The sequence below is a fragment of the Amphibalanus amphitrite genome, unplaced genomic scaffold (assembly GCF_019059575.1).
Source record: "Amphibalanus amphitrite isolate SeventyFive unplaced genomic scaffold, NRLGWU_Aamphi_draft 001199F_arrow, whole genome shotgun sequence".
In the NCBI taxonomy this organism is placed as follows: Eukaryota; Metazoa; Arthropoda; class Thecostraca; order Balanomorpha; family Balanidae; genus Amphibalanus; species Amphibalanus amphitrite.
In genome coordinates, this window is record NW_024882693.1 from 63,820 (window position 1) to 85,555 (window position 21,736).

At 47.1% G+C, this 21,736-nt stretch overlaps 2 protein-coding genes across 2 annotated transcripts; both read right to left on the reverse strand.

Annotated features, from left to right (window-relative positions):
* Positions 1-103: 103 nt before the first annotated feature.
* Positions 104-11,711, reverse strand: LOC122371056 (sodium-dependent proline transporter-like). The gene is made up of 12 exons (XM_043347130.1): positions 11,557-11,711; positions 9,006-9,135; positions 8,378-8,563; positions 7,359-7,502; positions 6,836-6,988; positions 5,947-6,098; positions 2,612-2,850; positions 2,363-2,493; positions 1,950-2,185; positions 1,596-1,808; positions 1,037-1,207; positions 104-639 (listed from the first exon to the last, which is right to left on the reverse strand). Exons 1-12 carry the CDS (start codon positions 11,605-11,607, stop codon positions 496-498), a joined length of 1,950 nt encoding a protein of 649 aa, XP_043203065.1. The 5' UTR covers positions 11,608-11,711; the 3' UTR covers positions 104-495.
* Positions 11,712-13,148: 1,437 nt separating this feature from the next.
* On the reverse strand, positions 13,149-20,184 carry LOC122371057 (sodium-dependent proline transporter-like). Its single transcript, XM_043347131.1, has 12 exons — positions 20,027-20,184; positions 17,348-17,477; positions 16,895-17,080; positions 16,603-16,746; positions 16,218-16,370; positions 15,835-15,986; positions 15,419-15,657; positions 15,009-15,139; positions 14,617-14,852; positions 14,211-14,423; positions 13,896-14,066; positions 13,149-13,544 (listed from the first exon to the last, which is right to left on the reverse strand). Exons 1-12 carry the CDS (start codon positions 20,051-20,053, stop codon positions 13,410-13,412), a joined length of 1,917 nt encoding a protein of 638 aa, XP_043203066.1. The 5' UTR covers positions 20,054-20,184; the 3' UTR covers positions 13,149-13,409.
* Between the last annotated feature and the right edge of the window lie 1,552 nt (positions 20,185-21,736).

Genomic DNA, 21,736 nt, shown 5'->3' on the forward strand with positions numbered 1-21,736 from the left:
TGCTGGGTGTGGGGTTTGGACACCCCATTCTAGCTCGGCTTCTGGGTTGCACGCAGCGACATATACGGTGGGCGACGTTCGAAAGCCAGCGTCAAAAGTTATGTCGATCTTAAGGGCATATATTGCATTTTAATCAAATAATGTTATGTAACCAACAGACATTGCATTCTGCACGAGCTTTTGATTTATCTTCCTATTCCTGTCAGTCACCATCAGCCTATGAAGCAGATGTATTTAGTAGTTCCTATATAAATAACGGTATGACATGAAAATTGCACACCTTGCCATGCAGCATTACATCATAGTTGCTACTGGGCAAATAATTCACACGACTGCAATCAGAGCAAACAAAACATACCTACATAACAATCCGTCCGCGATTATCAGACGACAACAGAGCAAACCCCTAAACTCGAGGACAATGTGCGCAGGATGTAAAGTTGATAAACACAGATGCATACACAGAGTTTGATATCGGTATGTCGAACTCTCAGGTCAAAGGTCATCGTCGCCGTCGTCAACGTTGAACGCTGCGTTGTCGACGCCGGTCTCGGGCGACGCCGCTAGCTTCTCCCGGTCGGCGATATTTCGCGAGTGTTCGTACCAGGCCTCGGTAGCGCGGCCAGAGTTCCTCAGACGCTGCGGGGAAGGTCGGCGGTCAAACAGATTGGAAATCTCTGATGGAACACACGTCAACACTGGACGACGATGAGCCATTGCGGACCGGCTCCGCTGGGATTGTCTGACGGGACTGTGAGAACTGATAGTTCTCTATCAGCCTTCCGAGGTGGCGCTGGCAGCTATGTACCGAAGTCCGAACTATAATTTACCAAACTTATAGTTATGTTAACACCTAGTTATAAGAAGTATGATATTCAAAGGTCGTTGTTGTAGCGTAGCACATTCCACTACTTGGCAAGCATGAGGGACGAGGGTATCTACTCGTAACATCCATGTGGCTGAGCGTGGTTCCAATTCGGAAGGGCTGGAGCTCACTATGAAAGCTCAGCATTCAGCACAAGCAGCCACAGCTCACCTCTCTGAAGTCGCCCGTCTGCTCGCAGGCGACGTTGTAGATAAAGCCGCCAGGCACCACGGCGATGATGAACATGGCGATGGCCCAGCCGATGCCGTTGGCGTAGGGAGGGTAGACGTAGCCGTCCACCTCGTACGGTTCGTAGTTGATCCAGCCGAGCAGCAGAATCAGCTGCCAAACGAAGGGTGCAAGTAGGAATAAACTTCGGTAAAGACGGCTGAGTTGGGAGAAAAGGGAGAACGAGCAAACATTATGGTGTTACGTGTCCGAGACTCCAAGCACCTTTGATGCGACTATGGGAACTATAACCGGCTTATTGTTATCACGCCTTGCGCTTGTTCACGAAGTCAAGATCGAGCGTCGTTTTCTTCTACATCAAACAAGATGATCAAATCTGATTGTGGTGAGGCCAATAAACAATTAAGAATTGACATCTCCCACAACGAAGAGCTCCCTGCATTCTGCATGCGCCACGGCATCTCGTCACATAAACTGCGTACGTTCCCAACTCCTTCAAGACGCCACCCTTGTCCAGGTCCGATTGTCGAGCCACACTCACTGCCACCAGGAGAGGAGACACGGTGCCGTAAATGGTCGTGATGTGCGCCTTCAGCCGGAAGCCCGGGTTGAAGCCCACCAGTGAGGCCAGGTCGCGGTAGTAGTTGGTGATGCCGTACAGCCAGTACATGCCCAGCAGCTCTGTCAGGCCGATGAAGAGGTACGGCCAGCCCGCAGCGTAGTTGTCCATCAGGTCCACGACGTAGCGGCCGCCCTGGAAATGGTTCAGTCGTAGTGAGCTGGACTCCATGCTATCTCCAATTAAAGGCATTTAAAGGTCAAAAGTAATAATTTTCCCGAAGAGTTCAGATTAAAAAGTTATCGTTAAATGTTCTGGAGCACCTAAAGCAATTACCTCAGTTGTGAGCGGTATGCCAAGTAGAAAAAGCGTTACACAGATTCCTACGACCACCCAGGGCTTCCACTGGCGCAGCTTCGGGAACTCGTCCAGAATGCAGGTGATGATGTTCTCCACGATGGCGAACTGGGAGTCGAGTCCGAGGGTGAAGAGCATCAGGAAGAAGAGCAGCGCCCAGAGAGTGGAGACGGGCAGACGAGTCACCAGCTCCGGGTAGGCCACGAATGCCAGGCCTGCGATATGTAAAAGGGTGAATCCGTTAGCTTCGAGTAATCAAAACAGGATTCTCCATGAACGATGTTAATAGTTCCCTGCAATAAGTGCTGGCATCTGATCATACCAGTCATTTGCAATATGGCAATAAATGCTGGTGGCGAATGAAGCGTAACATATGACAAAGCGGTTTCCACCTGATCCACTTTTGACGACTTCAGATACGGGAACTTCCAGCTCTTTAGCCATGAAGCCCAGGACGGAGAAGATGGCGAAACCAGCAAACACGGAGGTACAGCAGTTGCCGAAGCAGACAATTAAGGTGTCCCTGGAACAGGCGGGCATTCAGAGCTGTATGTACGATGCGGAGCATTGAAAAAAGTGAAGCATCGCATCACAAACATCTCCTAAGATATGTCACCGCATGTAGAGTAAGTTGTAAGTACCTGATGACGTTATTGTGGTACTTGTTGTAGCTAGCAAGGGTGACCAAGCCTCCGCTGGCGATTCCTAATGAGTAGAAGATCTGGACGGCAGCCTGCACCCAGACGTTGATGTCACTGAGTCGGTCCAGGTCTGGGACGATGTAGAACTTGATACCCTCGGAGGCACCGGGTAGCGTTACACCGCGGATCAGCAGGATGATGAGGATGACGAACGGGAACAACGCCGTAAAATACACCACCTGCCGCCAGTAGATGCAACGAGTAAGAACACGTGAAACAGACGGGACAGACTTCGAAGACGCTTTACATCACTGTCCCCGTTTAACCCTATTAGTGGCAGGGGGGGGGGGGTTGTTTTTATCCACCCCTCAGGTTTTTCGGGAATATCTCCAAAACCGCTGAAGCTACGATACTGAAATTTTCTGACTTTTCCTAAAACTAAACTGGGCACATTCCCTGAAAATTTCAAGTTCATAACTTTACCAGGGGCGGCTCCAGAGCACTGGGAATTGGGGGGTCCTATTCGTGAAGCGAGTCATTTGGGCGAAGATCACGATGCTGCACCAGTTTTACGAACAGTGAATAAAAGGTATCATGTGATAACATATACAGTTATTGTGCATCCTCTTTTGACACGTTTTTGCTATAATAGGCGGATCCAGGCGTCCAAAAAGGGGGGTTATGTTTTACCTCCCAACATAGGTGCCCTGACACCGCCTATGCATTACCAATACAATTTTAGTCGTTCTCTCATAAGAAAATTATAACATAACAAGACCATTACCACCCTTTTTAGAAACAGTACCAACAAAAACCTTATTTACCATACTTTTTGTGTACCCCCAATCTCAATGATCTGTATCCGCCTATGATTTTTGAAAATGCATATTTTTAGGATCCATGTGAATTCCTGGTTCATTCTCTATCGATCGGCAAAAGTTGCGTTAAGATTGGTTCAGAAACCTGGCCGTGATAAACAGTCTAAAATGTATCTGCAATTTGCCCGTTTTTACCCCCCTCTACTATTGACATTTTTTAATTTTTATTTTTTAGAAATGTAGATCACGTTGAGCGAAATCGAATGCCGTTTGAATTTTGAAAATCGGCCCGTTAGATCTCGAGATATCAAGGGGGGGTCGTAAACAGCCCCCCCCCTGCCACTAATAGGGGGTAGCCAGGAGCCTGCCACTAATAGGGTTAACCCTCGCCCATGAGGGGGGGGGGTTGGTGCAACCCCCCCCCCTGAGGTTTTTCTTAGCTACACGCCGAACCGTTTCAGGTAGCCTGCTCAAATTTTCAGTACCCTATAGGCATCCTTTGCGCAACTTTTTTTTTGTCAAGGTCATGTCAGGTCACGGAGTTATGACGTCATAAAGGGAACAGCCTCCGGCCAGATTTACGCTAAATTGGAGATTGCTTCACATTGGTATAAATGCCGACTGACCTGACACACTGATGGATTGTTTTAGAATCATAACTGCCTGATTTGACGTTGGCACAATGTCCGTTGACATTTTGAAGGTCACTAAAGGTCAAGGTAAGGTCAGTGACCTCGGTTGACCTGTAATGACTTCTTGCACTTGTATGCCTTTTCGGGGTATTTTGATGCCCTGAATTCGAATTTGCTATCCGTTTCAGGCATCGCCGGTTGTTTCTTGTAGTTCATTTTGGGTCAGGGTCAGGTCAGTGACGTCACACGCCTGGCGTGACCCAATGCACAAATGACCTTGCAGACTTCCGATGCTCCCAACGCATCATTTTTAGAGTTATGACATCGAAATACACACCAAACGATAGAGACTTGATCAAGGATCACGATAGTGAAGGTTTTAAGTCGATATCTCTTACCGTTTTGCCGCAATCGGCGCGGAAATCTGAAAAGTTAGATTTTTCCGAAAATTTGACCTTTGACCGGTCATAAGTAGGTCAAATGTTGACCTAGGACCAAAAAATATACCACCAATCGCGAGATCTCGTTGAGAGCAATCCGTTGGTCTTTCCTGCTAAGCTCTACGACGCTTCGTTTTCAAACACCAGGGGGGGTCGCACCCCCCCCCCCTGCATGGGCGAAGGTGGCAAAACACCGTTTACGGGCGAGGGTTAATGGTTGAATGAAGTTTGCTGCGACGAACTTCGGAAGTGGCATTGCTATTTCTCATGAAAGGTCAATCCGACAGCCACAGTAGTTAAAGCAACACACAACAACAAGGCAGCTCAGTCATTCGTTCGAAAGCAGCATCAGTTAGAAATAAACATCAGACCATTTTTACCACGAAAAGCATTACTAATTGGCTACTGTAACAGGTATTCACTCTTCCTCAACGAAAGCGTCGAAGAAAAAGATGTAGGGTAGACCGGGGCAAGTCGCCCCGCCGAGGTAAAACGCCTCACCGATGTTTCTCGGAACTGGCAAGGATCCAGACTGGAAAGAAATTGTGATGAGTCCTTAGGGAGATATAGCCAAAAATGTGTTTTTGGAGTGATTTTTATGTTTTGTTGTCAGGTTATGCATCATGGCGTTCTTTTATGGTCCACATCAGGTTAACGACTTTTATGTATTTTGAACAACTATTATCTAACGCTTATAATGCCGGGTTGGTTGGTGTTAAATTATGTCTTGCTGGAGTGCAAGGCGTTGTTTTCTGACCGAACTACGTGATGGGGTAAAACGCCCCAGTAGGTCGCGGGGCAAAAAGCCCCATGGGGCGTTTTGCCTCATGTGTTGTTCGTACTACCCATTTCCTAATGTTCGGTAGCTGGCAAACAGTAAGTTTCTATGCATTTATGTGTAGTTTTCTCAGCAACCGGATGGCAAAGGAAGTATTTGGTTGACAGTTGCATGGCAATAATTTATTATTTGGCCTTATGAGGCAGGTGAAAAACCTGCTCATATAATAGTGTCATAGCTGAACACCTGATAGGATGGAAGGTGCTGACTTCAGTGCGGTGCCTCCCAAGGTCTAACGGACCTCTCATATAAGATTTGGTCAACTAGCATGTTTAATCTTTAATCTAGGGTATGGGGCTTCTTGCCCCGGGCCGTGGGGCGTTTTGCCCTGGGGTTGGGGCAAAATGCCCCATTTGCAGTTGCTTCACAAATCACTTCCTAGCTTGGAGTCCGATCATGAGTGAATGAATTTGAGGGGTGGAATTTAAAGTAAAATGTCCAAAGAATGCATTGAGCACAAATTTGGCCTTCCAGGTGATGTAGGACAAAAGTTATGTAGCAAAATAAATTATCTGGGGCGTCTTGCCCCAGGCTACCCTACCTACGTCTTTGTTAGGTTATCTCCTGCGTATATTTTGGTGGTATCATAGTACTTTGCATATCGCACCTTTCCGGACGACTTGATGCCTTTGATGAGAGCTCCGCCAACGACCAGCCAGGCGAACAACAGTGAGAGGACCAGGCGGGGCTGTACCGATCCCAGCTCGTCGATCCCGGAGCTCAGACTGAGCACGTGGTTGTTGTAGTACTCCTCCGCGGCTAAGAAATAGTGCAAACAGTTATTCGAGAGCTGTAGGTTCTTACCAGTGTCATCAAAGTTAATGCATGTAAGTCATTGTGTCATGCAATGACACATGTGGGAGACGCTATGGCATGTAACGTTATTTATGGATAGTAATACACTGCTCTGTAAAAATATTGCAATACTTATGACTGCACGAGTGCACCTGATGCACCTGATTTGTTTTTAAGGCTTTGTCTGTGAATACATGTCGATATAATTTAGTAACAGTGTTATGCAGAATGTATGCAAATTGCTTTTCCCAGATGCTTTATATCAAATGCAGCATATATACCTACGCCTGTAATAGCATTATGTGTGTGGCGATCCGGGGTAGCGCGAAGTTTGTTTTTACCAATCTGCTTTCCTTTCATTTAGATGGCACACTGCCGAAGCCGTGATGGAATTTTACCAGCCTGACAATGCGTTTTCAGGAGGAAATGGCAATGATATACAGACCTCTTCATATCATGTGGCAAGCTATAAACCATGATTTTACAGCGATTGATATCAGTCATGCGCCATCACTTTCTTAGTTCACTGTCCCAAAGCCAGTATTTACGACCGCTAACGACCTTGCTAAGCCCACCGGGTCTGAAGGTGGGACCATATAATGATAAGATTTCCTCGTCAGGCGCAGCGGCCGTGCCGATTGAGCTGACCTCAGCGGGTGAGAGGGTGAGAGCTCACGTGACTCCTTCAGCCCACAACTCACGAGAGACGCGGTCCTTTTCCGGCACGGTGCTGTTGACGCCCAGGATGTCGGCCTCTGTGCGGTTGGTGATACAGTGACCGTAGTTGTAGATCCACCACGTTGACTCGTTGTATATCGCCTTGCAGTGCTCGTAATCGTCAAAATTGAAGCAGTCTGTAGGTGAAATGCTGAATAAAATGCATGTCTACACACCCTTTTTAGTATGTTTTGACATGCGTAAATAATTAGCAAAGACATTACTGTTAGATATCTCAAATCCTAGCGGGCATCACGCTGTACAGCAGGATATCGTGTGACCAGGCCAGCAAAGGAAACTGTTCCAACTTTCTCCTGTTGAACAGATATAAAAACGTTGAAAAAAGGGAATCGATATCGTCTTTCATCCAGCGAGATATCAAGTGATGCGATGGTTTCAATGGACACGTGTTGCCCGCCGACAGTGTGCATTTGCTGAATAGTGAACGCACTGAAGTCGGAGCGGTAGTTCCCTGGTCTTAGGAGCGAATAGCGTTCCGGTACTCACTGGGCGTGTTGTAGTCGTGGTTGCAGTACTGCCAGGGCAGGTCGGCCGTCATGCTGGAGTACGTGTAGTACACCGTCCACGCGATGATCATGTTGTAGTAAAGGCCGACCACCACGGAGGACAGGAACATGGCGATGCCCACACCTGTCGCAGATGGTGATTGCGTTGAAGCCTACAAGCTACAGTTGCGGCTCACTTGATAATCACCGCTTTAGAAAATGAGTTCATTTGGCATTTTGCTTTATTACGAGCGAGCGAGCGCAGCGAGCGAAGTGAGTCTTTTCAATATAACGGAAAAATCTCAGTATGAGCGGCCCGGCCCGGCCCGGCCCGGCCTGTAACGCTTTTGAGAGGCTTATGTCTCAGCAACCGCTGGACCGATTGGCCTGCGGTAATTTTTGTAGGGTAGCAGCATCCCTTCTACCCAAAATAGGATACTCTCGATGCATGTGGGTCACCCCCAGTGCACGTGCAAAATACAACAATAAGAGGTGCCAAATTTGTTCCCATTTCAGTAACTCGGTAATTACTGGGGCGATTTCGCTGAAACTTGGCATACAGGTAGGCACCCACCAGGCGATGCATTACCATGTGTTGCGGTTAGGGTGCTACTGCACGTGCGCACGTGCAGGGGGCGTTTCCAGATCTCGAGAACGGCTGGGCCGATTGCGCTCAAATTTGGTACACGGTTGGGGACCAGTTAGTAGGGTGCCGTGCAAAAGTCATTTTGGACCCCGTTTGCACGTGCGCACGTGCAGAATGCCGCTTCCAGATCTCAAGAACGGCTGGGCCGATTGCGTTCAAATTTGGCACACCGCTAGCGACCAGTTAGAAGGGTGCTTTGCGCAGGCCCGTTGGAAGCACCCTCTCGCCCTTCCGCACGTGCAGGGCTCACTATCTCGCTCGCTCGTTCTTCGCCCAAAAGGCGTTTTACTGGTAAATATCGACGAAGATACCTCAAGGTGCATGCAAAACTCTTTATAAAACGTCAGTGAGTTTTTTTCGACAGACGCTTTTACCTCTCATTGCCGGAGCGAAGTTTTTGAAGAGACTGACGGGTGCCATGGCGCTGTACTGTCCCAATGTCAGATCCAGCAGGAACAGTGGGACACCGAGGCCCAGCAGGGACAGGGCATACGGTATGAGGAAGGCTCCGCCGCCGTTCTTATAGCACAGGTACGGAAACCGCCACACATTTCCGAGGCCTGTAACATCGAACGGCGCAGTCAGCGAACACGCATAGTTTTATACCTGGGTAGTGGATACCTACCATTATTATGCACTATGCAGCTTTATTTGCAATTTGCATCTGGCCCGTGTATTGCCATGCCGCTATGCATGCATTCTTGCATCCGTTACAAATCCACCCCTGAGTTTTTCATGGAAGTGCGATCGGATTCAAGTCACCCTAAAAAAAAAACATGGATCTTAGGATCTCACGGGGAGAATTTCATCTTTCTCAGAAAATAAGTGTAGGGAATATAAAAAGTGTCTTCCATTTCATAAACTTTAGAAGATTCCAGCAACAAACATCGCTTCAATTAGTATAAAGGCTTAAAACCATCTCAACACAGTCACTACCTAAGACAGGGCCACAAAATACTACCGCCAATCGGACACCACCGCCATCGGACATCATATTCTCACCAACGGCATATCCGAGACAGGAGAGCAGAAAGTCGAGCTTGCCCGTCCAGTTGCCTCTCTCGGGGTTTTCGTCTCCTTCGTACAGGTTGTCGGCAGACGGCGATGTCTCGGCTGGCTGCTGTTCTTCGGCCTATCGATACAAATGGTTTAAAATTATAAGTATGTCATCTATCTATTGATTAATTTGAGCGTAATGTACTTCTAAAGAACTTTAGATCTTTAATTCAATAAATTTAATCTAAATTTAATAAATTTTAATAAATTTACATCTGTATTATGAATATAAGGGACCGCAACTCGGTGCATGTGTCACTATTTGTGATGTTTTTTTTTACATGCATACCTATAGATTGGACGCTGTTTCTAACGTCGCTTACCACTTGTTATTAGGTGGCCAAACACCCGAGAAAAAGGATGGGGCTTAACCCGCGCCGTGCTGCGGGGGCGGGGCGTGTTTACGCCCTCCCCCTCAGGTTTTTCGCGAATAGCGCCGCCGTTTTTCGTAAACCTGTTCATACATTATTTCTGCACATGTAAAAAAATCAGACCCGGATTATTTAAGGTCAGGTCACCAGGTCACATCAAGTGACCTCCTCAGAAAAAAGTTCAAAGGATCGCTATAGCTGACTGAACAACCTCTTTCAATCTTTCAGCGATTGATATGAGTAACAGTAAGCATAAAATGTACATCTCGGATTTTTACGAGCGAGCGAGCGCAGCGAGCGAAGCGAGTCTTTTCAATATAACGGAAAAATCTCAGTATGAGCGGCCCGGCCCGGCCCGGCCTGTAACGCTTTTGAGAGGCTTATATCTCAGCAACTGCTGGACCGATTGGCCTGAGGTCTTTTTTGCTGGGTAGCCCCATCCCTTCTACCCCGTAATTGACTACTTTTGACACATCTCAGTGACCGTCGTGGCACGTGCCACGTGAAAAGTCAGGGGTGTTCAAGCTGTTTTGCAAAAGTAGTGATTTTGAGAGGCTCATATCTCAGCAGCCGCTTGGGCGATTGTCTTGCGGTAATTTTTGTAGGGTAGCTGCATCCCTTCTTCCAAAGGTCGGATACTCTTGATCTATGTGAATGACCCCCACTGCACGTGCAAAATAAAAAGAAGAGGTGCCAAATTTGTTCCCATTTCAATAACTCGGTAATTACTGGGGCGATTTCGCTGAAACTTGGCATACAGGTAGGCACCCACCAGGCAATGCATTCCCATGTGTTGCGGTTAGGGTGCTACTGCACGTGCGCACGTGCAGGGGGCGCTTCCAGATCTCGAGAACGGCTGGGCCGATTGCGCTCAAATTTGGTACACGGCTAGGGACCGGTTAGTAGGGTGCCGTGCAAAAGTCAGCTTGGACCCCGTTTGCACGTGCGCACGTGCAGAATGCCGCTTCCAGATCTCAGGAATGGCTGGGCCGATTGCGTTCAAATTTGGCACACCGCTAGCGACCGGTTAGAAGGGTGCTTTGCACAAGCCTGTTGGAAGTACCCTCTCGCCTTTCCGCACGTGCAGGGCTCACTATCTCGCTCGCTCGTTCTTCGCCCAAAAGGCGTTTTACTGGTTTTATATCTGTGACCTAAGGCCAGGTTAATTTTGCGACATCTCCATTATAAGTCAATAGGAGAAAATTGAAATGCGCCTCTTTTGGACGAATGTCGTTCAAAACGCTGTCAAACATCGGTTCATAGGTAATCATGACACACTGAATCCGAAAAATGCACCTGTGAACCCTTTGTGTGCCCTGGAGGTCATCTCAGGTTATGAACGGTCACCAGCAGTTTTTTTTGCTATAAATTTTGATAGAGACGTGTAAGAGCGGTGAAAACACGCCAGATGTGTTCAGCTTGACGATACGGATCGACTGATATGCAGCATGACCCTTTCCGGTTAGGTCATGATCTTGACCTGAGGTCAAATTTTCAAAATGACCTTTCAAGTTCAACAAATAGTTCATTCGACGCGTCTTGACGGAGGAGTAGGATGCTGACAAAAGTAATGTCGTGGCTTTCTTGAGTCAAAGTTACAGGTGAAAAAAACATTTTTCGTAGAAGCGGCTATTTTTAGCGTTTTTGCCCTCCGGAGGTTAACCGTTTACCTTAGGTCAAATCTGAGAACAATAATCAGAAAGGTCTATAAAAGGGCTATCGAATGCGCTTTTTCGCAGCACTGTAACTCTGTTGGTTCCCGAGTTAGCCGTTGGCAATTTCCAAAGTTATTGAAATGGAATATTTTTGTCAAATGTCAAACATTTGACATTTGATGACCTCTGGTGACCTGACCTTTGACCTGACCTAAAAATGACCGAAGTGTCTCCGTCAATCATTTTGACGCTCTATCGGTTGCCGCTTACCGCTGTCGCTACGTGGCCCAGGAGCCGAGTTAGAGGGGGACGTGAAAACGCCCCCCCCTCCTCTCAGCACGACACGTAAAACTCAGCCCACCAGCACTGCGCGAGTTAAAAGCACCCCCAGCATCGATGTACTGCGATCATCTCACAACGACCTCATATCTCACAGATATAACCAGCGAACTGAAGATAAAGGTCACTTGCCTTTTTCTCGTCCAGTTCCATTGCTGAGTGAGATTCCCCGTTCTGACCCATTGAATCAGCCGAGATCACACCGCTTAAGAACCAGGTGACCTTTTACAGCACCCCTCTCCGGGATCACATCCGAGGCCTGAGGGTACCCGAACAGTTCTGTCCTCACAGGCTCCCGTACCGAAACTTTACGGCCTCGCACCTCAGCTGAGCAGATATGACGTCACTCACTGCCGGGCCTTCATTGGCAGATAGAGCCGAGGACTCATCAATGGGCGATATAGAGCTAAACACACGACAAATATATCAGGCTTCAAGAATAATGATGTGGATAACACTTCCGTGTGATGCTTGCACTTTGCTTTCATTCCGCCTTCCGAACTTTATTGATTTAGCTATCGGTTTACTTTGTTCCCATCCTTTGCAATGTCTGCATTCGTGCACCTATTTCCCTGGTAGCTATACAGACAAAATATTTCCTTTAACTAGAACTCAATTAATGTCAAGAGATTTTGTATTTGTTTATCCCCCACGAACGTTAGATTGGTCGTTCGAGAGGCCATTGTCAATGGTCATGGGATCTACATGGGATCTGTAGCGTTATTGATGATATTGGCATTGTTCAGAATTCAGATAAATATTTACAATGCCAATGCTTATAGGAAAGATGTTGGCTTACAGCGTTTGAAGCCGCTATCGCCCTTCAAAATTACATACCGATATTAATGTGTTCATCCAAGAAACGTGCCAGTGTTCCAGACAAATCGCATCCGCTACAGCATATGATATATTCGGGACAGTTCGGTATTATGGGTGCACTGTTTGATGCTAGCACACGTGTTCATATTTTGTGCATGGACATTTGACTTTTTTAAATGACAGCTATTGTGCGATTGCATAAAAGTGTATCCATAAAATCAATCCATTTATTGATCATTGCACCGGAACACTGGTCATCAATCATTTTCAACAGACCTAGGTAATAAAAACATCGCCACTTTGAAAAGCAGATTTCCTTGAATGCTCATATACTGGCCAACCATTACGCAAGGAATCAGTCATCAGACTTCATAGTCGCCTTCATTGATTTCATACATAACATGAAGCAGCAATAACACTGTCAACTGTCAAGCATTAAATAGGTAGAAAGCAAGTATATACACTGAGGCAGGCATGTACAATGCAACTTACACAGTTCAGACACACATTCATCTCTCGCACTTCTGACTGAATGAGGCATCTCATCTCGCACCCGTTTGTAATTAAGTACTGACATCGGACAGACTGTGTAGAACACGCATAAACACATTTCAGTCGCAGTAATAGCATAACAATCATTTCCATATATGGAATACCGCAAAAGTGCAGCACGTTGCCACACATTACATCTGCACAACTTACTCCCTTGTATATGTCAGGGAGGTATAAATTAGGTACATGGTACTCCTTCTCACCAATTCGAATAAAAAATGCCCGAGATCTCCCATCGTTGGTCTAGCACATCGTGGCTCGGCAGCTCTTGTATCTGTGCATTAAAAAAGAAAAGCGTACGATATTCGGCGGAATTAGGTACACGAAACCTGAATCCGACACTGGTATAAGGTATTACGATAAATAAGTACCTTTAGACACAAACATAACACACTTTGGCTTTAAGCTCTAACTCGCAGACATTACAGTCATGGAAAACAAGCGGAATCATGAACAAGTACCGCTTGTTCACCGAATCGCATAGAGATCATCGTGTCGCTGAGAAGCAAGAACAAAAAATACTTCAGAAGCTGTAGCTGAACTCCCAGCAGCCGGCAGGTTGTCCAAGCATGGGTCCTTGATAATCCCAAAGTTGACGTCTGACTCCACGTTGTCTACATGTGAGTGGTGACCTCGAGGCTGCTGGTGTTGTCGATGCCAGCCTCGGCAGCGGCCGTCTTCTCCCGGCTGGCGATGTTTCGCGAGTGTTCGAACCAGCCGTCCGTGGGCCGAATGCAGTTCAGCAGGCGCTGCGGCAGACGTGGGTAGTGTCAGACAAAGACTAAGGGTTTAGGGAGCTCCAGCTGGCACCTCAGTATGACGTGTTACTTCCTACCTGAGCTTTATACTGTTAGCGAGAAATTCAAAACATCTAGATATTTCTGTAGAAAGTTTGCAGGATGTAAAATAATAAATTGCATAGCGCCCCTAAGATTTTTGCCACCATCAGCTCATTCCATTAACGAAACAATCCATTTTAAAGAATATAAAGAGCCAGAAGAGATAGGCAGCAAAAGCCACACATGGAATGCATACCTAAACATCTAAACAGTGCAGCAGCATCCAAAAAGTCTCCAAACAATCACCACTCTGCTCCTCACCTCCTTGATGCCGCCATCCTCCTCCCAGACGATGTTGTAGATGAAGCCGACTGGCACCGTGGCGATGATGACCATGGCGATGGCCCAGCCGATGCCGTTCGCCCAGCCGGGGTACGTGTAGTCATCCACCTTGTACGGCTCGTAGTTGATCCAGCTCAGCAGAAGTATCGACTGAAACAAGAGAGCGCATGAGGTCAGCGGCGTCTGATGGTTACTTGTTGACCCATACCCTCCACGAACCACATCCATGTTATATCAAACAAAATCCAATTAACATCCAGCGTCTTTTTGGCTGTTGTTTGCTGCTCTTCTTACCCCGACCAGGAGAGGAGACACGGTGCCGTAGATGGCCGTGATGTGCGCCTTCAGCCGGAAGCCGGGGCTGAAGCCCATGATGTTGGTGAGGTCGCGGTAGTAGTTTCTGATGCCGTACATCCAGTACATGGCCAGAAGCTCCACCAAACCGATGAAGAGGTAAGGCCAGCCGGCGGCGTAGTTATCCAACAGATCGACTATGTAGCGCCCACCCTGAAACATGGACAGCACCGGTGAGGTTAGTGGCTCCAGACAAATCCACAGAAGACAAACATCATATGGCTTACGCATAAGGCAGCAAATTTCCGTAAGATCTGAAGTTCGAAATCGTTCATACACTTGTTCGCTTATTTGAAAGAGAGCATGATAACATCGAGGCAGAGAGTTACTTTGAGGCCTTACGCACCTGAGTTGTGAGCGGGATTCCGAGCAAGAACAGTGTCGAGCAGATCCCTACAACCACCCAGGACTTCCACTGGCGCAGCTTCGGGAACTCGTCCAGAATGCAGGTGATGATGTTCTCCACGATGGCGAACTGGGAGTCGAGTCCGAGGGTGAAGAGCATCAGGAAGAAGAGCAGCGCCCAGAGAGTGGAGACGGGGAGACGAGTCACCAGCTCTGGGTAGGCCACGAACGCCAGACCTGTTAAGAAAAAGCAGTTCAACATAAGACCTCTGGTCCCGAGATATTTCCGAAACGTTACGTGCGTCAACATGGTGGGCGTGACACACTGATGAAATAGTTCCATTCGCATTGAAGCAAATGTTTCAACTTCCCTTCCTTCCATGCGGAACTTACCTGATCCACTCTTGACGACTTCAGAGACGGGCACTCCGAGCTCCGATGCCATGAATCCCAGGACGGAGAAGATGGCGAATCCAGCAAACACGGACGTAAAGCAGTTGCCGAAACACACAATGAACGTGTCCCTGTGAATAAACAATAATTTGGCGATCAACAACCTTGCCAAACTGCAAAAAATATATTGCTTTCAATTTGGTCTTTTAAAAAATGAAGCAAATAAAGGACAGGAGCATTGGGTAATAAAGCAACAATATCTTTCGCCAGTCCAGCAGTAAGCAGATACCTTTACGTGAAACGTTAAAAAGATGCCAATCTCATCTATGTAAATAACATGGTTCATTATAATTTGTAAGCAATACGTGAAATGCCATCAGCCTGCGCCGGCAACTTCACAGAAAACTTACCTGATGACATTGTTATGAAACTTGTTGTAGCTGGCAAGAGTGATCAGTCCTCCGCTGGCAATACTGAGCGAGTAGAAGATCTGAACGGCAGCCTGCACCCAGACATCGATGTCGCTGAGTCTGTTGAGATCCGGCACCATGTAGAACTTGATGCCCTCGGAGGCGCCGGGCAGCGTTACGCCGCGGATCAGCAGGATGATGAGAACCAGGTACGGGAATAGCGCAGTGAAGTAGACCACCTGTTGGACAAATGGTATAGAAATAGTCAGAGAAAGGACACGCAAGCATCATGGATAGCCGCGCCCTGCAGCATGTGAAGTATCTATGATTATGAATTTCAATGTCCGCAACCAGATAGGTCCGCCAGCTTACTGCATGCTAGCATAAGGCCTGGCAGTTTCCAGGCTCCAGCGTACCTTTCCGGAGGACTTGACGCCCTTGATAAGCGCGGCGCCGACCACCACCCAGGCGATGAGCAGGGAGACCACCAGGCCGGTCTGGACGCCTCCGAGGTCGCCGATGCCGTCACTCAGGCCCAGAACGTGCAGGTTGAAGTACTCCTCAGCGGCTGCAGCGGCAGAGCGAGTCGTCAGACATGCGAGCGGGACATTGCCACCTTGTCGTGGGAGATCTTATACCTTCGCTTATTTGTTTGAAATGCGATGAAGTATCAAGAATCTCTGCAACCTCTTTATGAAACTCGACCTTCGACATTATCTGACCACCATGTCTTCCCATATCCTTTCTAAACGGACCCTGAAGAAGAATATTAAGAAGAGTTGTCCACGTTAATACTTACGGGAGACTCTGTCCTCCTTGGGCACGGTGCTGTTGACGCCTAGGATGTCGGCCTCTGTGCGGTTGGTGATGCAGTGGCCGTGGTTGTAGATCCACCACGTCGACTCGTTGTAAGTCATGTTACACTGCTGGTACTCGTTGTAGTTGAAACAGTCTGCGAGCAAAGGAAATAACTTTGATTTTGAGCCCATTTTTACTTCGGCAGGACAATGGCATACAAATGGAATATATTGACGATCGTAAAGATCGCTTATCAACTCCAAAATGCTAAAAAGGCTAAAAACACTGGAAATGGAAAGTAAACTGGGGAGTGCTACGGCGACAATGAAGTATCAGGGCAGAGCCCGAGTTTTTTCTTTAATAAGAAGAGTTGGGGGTATACTCACTGGGCGTGTTGTAGTCGTGGTTGCAGTACTGCCAGGGCAGGTCGGACGTCATGCTGGAGTACGTGTAGTACACCGTCCACGCGATGATCATGTTGTAGTAAAGGCCGACGGCCACCGAGGCGAGGAACATCGCGACGCCAAGACCTGTTTGGAAAAGTAAGGAAGTAACGTCAATTGACTTTTTGAGAAAACATGCGTTGATTTTGCTACTCTTATTTTTGAAAGAAAGCATGGAAATAACATAGACGAAAGCATTTTAACATCGGGTCATCCGTGACCAATAAGCTCTTACCTCTGAGCGCCGGAGCGTAGTTTTTGAAGAGACTGATGGGCGCCAGGGCGCTGTACTGTCCAACGGTTAGCTCCAGGAGGAACAGCGGGATGCCCAGGCCGAACAGCATGATCACGTAGGGAATCAGGAAGGCGCCTCCGCCGTTTTTGTAGCACAGGTACGGAAATCGCCACACGTTTCCGAGGCCTGCAACAGCGGGTCGATACGATTAGGCAATGTACAAGACAAACAACGTCGTGCAAGTATGCACATAGTTCGAGGGCGCTCGATACATTGATTGCAGTCATATGCTAACATTCCAGCCACCTGCTCCCTGAAATGTTACGTTCTCTGCCGCTTTCTTTCCGCCGAAATACATTTCTGCTATTTGTGTCCAAGTAAATCGAATGAGTAAAAAGATACTTCGAATGAAAACATAGTTTGGTACTCTCCTCATCCGTCCTGGCAACTCACCGACGGCATATCCGAGACAGGAGAGGAGGAAGTCGAGCTTGCCGGTCCAGTTGCCTCGCTCAGGGTTCTCGTCTCCTTCGAACAGGTTGTCGGCAGACTGGGCCTCTGGCGCCACCCTTTGGTCGGCCATCTGGGGAGCGGCGCAGGGGTCACTAGGGGCCAGCCCACACTGACGGGAACTGTCAACACTGCACCCCGTGCCACCGCTCGGCGCAGCGCGGAAGAGTAGCCCAGGTAACAGCGCAGGCTGTGCCATAATACAGCACACTGCACAGTGAGGACCGTCCTGCAATGGGCGTGGCCCTCGCACCGCATAGTTCAACTTAGACCACTGCATGTAGGACATACGGGTCATTATGCAGCGTGCAAACAGTGCTTTATGTATGTCAATGTCCATTGTATCGGCAGCAATGCCTTCCGCCTGCGACGTTGACATTTCAAAGACACATTCTTGAGCTACTGGACTTTCGTGTGCGGGATTCATTATTATTGTTGTCGTGAAGTACGCTCTGCACTATTGCGTCAGGCTACATATACTGATTTTCAGCTTGGTTGTGTTAGCAACATCGCTAGTGCGCACTAGCAAAAGTTAATGTATGTTACACAAAGACACGCTCTAAGCTCATCGCATTCTCAGTATATTATCTTAAGTGATGCTAAAATTACTGGGCAGTGGGCGGGATTTACATTCTAGCTCACGGTGCAAGATTCCATTATTCCGTAAGGGGTTCCTTGTTAGTATGATATCATTATAACTCTAGCTCATAAGTCATATATGAATTTCATAACTCCATATAAGACATAAGGGATCCGTCTCTAAATAATAGTGAATAGCTACCAAACCCGGATCTACATCTGTCTACAGAACGTCATTTCCGCACAACTGGGGGTGTTCCGCAGTGACGCAGCAGACAGCGGCTGCCGGCGGCTGCAGCCACATCCCCCCCCCCCCCAGAATCACCACTTCCATTCGCCGAGCGGCACCTTCGGTAGCACCGCGCTTACGTCACCCGCCGTCCTGACCGTCGGGTACGAACTTACCGAGACGATATCTTGTTTACCCACGTGTAGGGAACACATGACCTCGGAGAAACAATGACCAAGTGCCGGATCGTGCGAACAGCGCTAACGCAACGCTGGGGAATCACGATTGTGGGAGGGATTGCAGGAAGTGAGCTGATTGCAGAGGAGACGGTACGCAGCAGGACGGATTTCACTGGCAACTTGATAAATGATTGCAGGTATGGTGACGTAATACATTGAGGTCGTGTATGATACCTGGTTTATAATATTTCCGCTAGCCAAGGTATATAAGAACACTTCGCTATAACTTGTGTGTGTGTGTGTGTGATAAACAGACAATAGTCGTTTTCACGACGGGTTTTCTGGCGAACGCACCAAAATTGACCAAATCTGCACCAAACCTAGCTTTTACAACAATGATCCTCATATCATGAAATTATTTCGGCGAGTAAAACAAATGTCCGATAATTTGAAAAATCATGTATCAAAATCATGCAACCGCGCAGCCCAAGCTGATAACTACTAAGAAACACAATGAACCTAATTTGTCCAAATTTGCACCAAATATGCACCGATTCTGCACCAGATGTGTGCCAACTGTGTACAAGATAGCCGTCGTGAAAACGCCAAATGGCCTTCGTCCCGGGGCGTCCTTAAACTCAAACCATCAGCAAGCCACGTCGCCAGAACGGCTATTGTAATTAAAAACAGCAAACAGATATTACAAAATGAATGAATACGGAAAAAATGTAACTCTTCTACTTAATAAAACATTCCTGAGATGGAATGACAGGTACGAAGTACCGTTACGCATTAGCATGACCGAAAATGATCGAGCTGTCGCTTTTTTACTTGCTTTAAGTGCTTTACGATCGCGATTATGTATTATAGGTAGGTATATCGCAATATCAGATATCAATTATTCCTAGCCTCTAACAATATTTAGGCATGTTTTGAATCTAAGATACCACGAAGAATCACATCTCCAAGAAACGAAAACTTTCATGTGATAAATCGCACGCTTGCCTGTTGCCTTATGGCCTATGCGATGATGGATTGGTTAATGGTTGGAATAAGATCACTGGAAAATGATAAAATGTTATGAATAAAAATATCTTACATTGGATTATGCTACACCATAAAATGTTTCTTTTTCCGAATTAAATCCTTCACCCTTTCTCCATTGTATTCATCAACAACCCGATTTATAATGGTCCGTTCAACCGACAGCGCATTTGTTTGATAAAGCGATTGAAATGACGTATGTAGGTATAGGCAACAAATACAAGAACAAATACGGAACGCAATCGATCATGAAATGGCTTGTGCTTTAATTTTTAGTTTATTTGCGACTTATATACGCCTCCCGGCAGGAATGTTCTGCAAAATACAAATAAGCGATCGTGTTTCGGCTTTACGCGCACATCATTTGCTACGCCTGCTAATGACAGGTGATTGTCCGTAATAGCGTATACTGAGATCGCCTAACGTTTTTTGTACCTATGTATTTATGCAGAAGAAAGGGCTGGGCGCGGCTGCATAAAGCTACCTTTTTAGGATCTTGTCTTTCTACAATGTGTTTTGGCGTTACTTGATCAAAATAAATGAGTACATGTTTTATTTTCCCCAATGAGTGTTCTCTGGAGCAGCGCCTACCTCATTGTCGATGTCCTCTTTGGCCATATTTTGTCAGAAGAGCTGATCGGTCCGTATCGTCCAGTAGATCCAAAACCCGCAGCCACTCTGCAAAACGTTCCACTGCAGAGTTCGACCACCGATCGATTCCAGTCCCACACTAAGTGTGAACACTTTCCTGTTCACCAATTATACACTCGACGGCCGCGCGGCACGCAATGACGTCATCGAACGGCGGGCGGTGATTGGTCGAGCGAGCTGTAGTGCAGCGAGCACGGCTAGGGGAATACCAGTTCGCGCGGCCTTTCCGTCTGTGATCAGTCAGTTACACGGTATCTGGTCTTGGAATGATAACAGGGTCTGGTGGTAGGACATGACGTAACAACTCTGAGTGACCAAGGTTGGGCTATTCTGGGCAAGTGAGTCAGGACTGATGAACATGGGCGTAGGAACCCCACGAAAAGTTGGAGGGCCAGCGAAACCTAAATGTCTGTTTGTGAGAGCCCCAATAACCCTATGAAGAAATTCTTTAAAGCTTCTGCAATTACTTGTGGCTCAAACCGTTCATAGCATTTAACCCGCGCCCCGCTGTGGGGGGGGGGGCAGAATCTACCCCCCCCCTCCCGTTTGTCGCCAATAACTTCTAAACGCGTTACGCCAGCGACGTCAAACTTTCAGTACCTTATCATACATCAATTTGACACGTTTCCTGAAAATTTGAGCGAAATCCGTCGGAAAATTTTTGAGAAATTGACGTTTTAGTGACGTCATGTTCGCCATTTTCACCTCAAAAACGGCAAAATTTCAAACGCCGCTAACATCCTAATTTTTTTAAGGAATCAAGACGTAACAAAAAGGTTATACGTGATTTTACTTTGTCTATCAAATGGCTATCTCGGTTTTTTGAAAATTTTGGATTTTGGCCCAAATTTTTTTTCTTAAAAAAAACTGACTTTTTTGGGAAAATATCTAAAAAATCCAAAATTTTGAGTGTATCGAAAAACGGAATATATGTCAAAGAAGTGGTCTATGTGCACCTACATACCAATTTTTAGAAGAATCGGTTCGAAAATGTGGGAGTTATTCAAAATTTTATGACATCACGACAAACAAAAATTTTTAAAAATGATTTTTTTTGGACGTTCTAGACCTCGTACGGAAACAAAAGTAGCACCATTCGATTTGCCGTGAAAAACTGCATCAGATAGACACCTTTTTAGGCCTTAACAACCAACTTCAAAATTTGACCTCACTTCCCAGCCAGCAATTTTGCTCCGGGCCCAAGCAGGCTCAAGTGCGGATTGCCCGAGATTTTTAGTCGGGCTAAAGTCGGCTAGGGCTTGGGCTAAAGTCGGCGTATGACACAGAAACGCCGACTAAAGCCCATGCTCTGCCGGAGGTATGCCCGCTCTGCGAGCTCAGGGCAGCCGTAGTTTAGCCCTAGTTGAGCGACGATTGGCGTTAGCCCGATTTAAGCCCGAGCAGTGAATCCATTTATATAATGGAAATTACTCTGGGCCCGAGCGGGCTGAACTCCGGGAAGCCCACTCTGTGTGCCCTGTCTATCCCGACTTAAGCCATAGAAGTGAATGGGGTTTATACATTGCAAACTGCTGTGGCTTTGCTCGGGTTCGGCTCGAGTGACGGCTCCTGTTTTCTCAAGTCTCGACTTGACTTCATCTTGCTTTTGCTTCACACTGGATCAAGTAGCAATGAGCAGCCAATGCACTT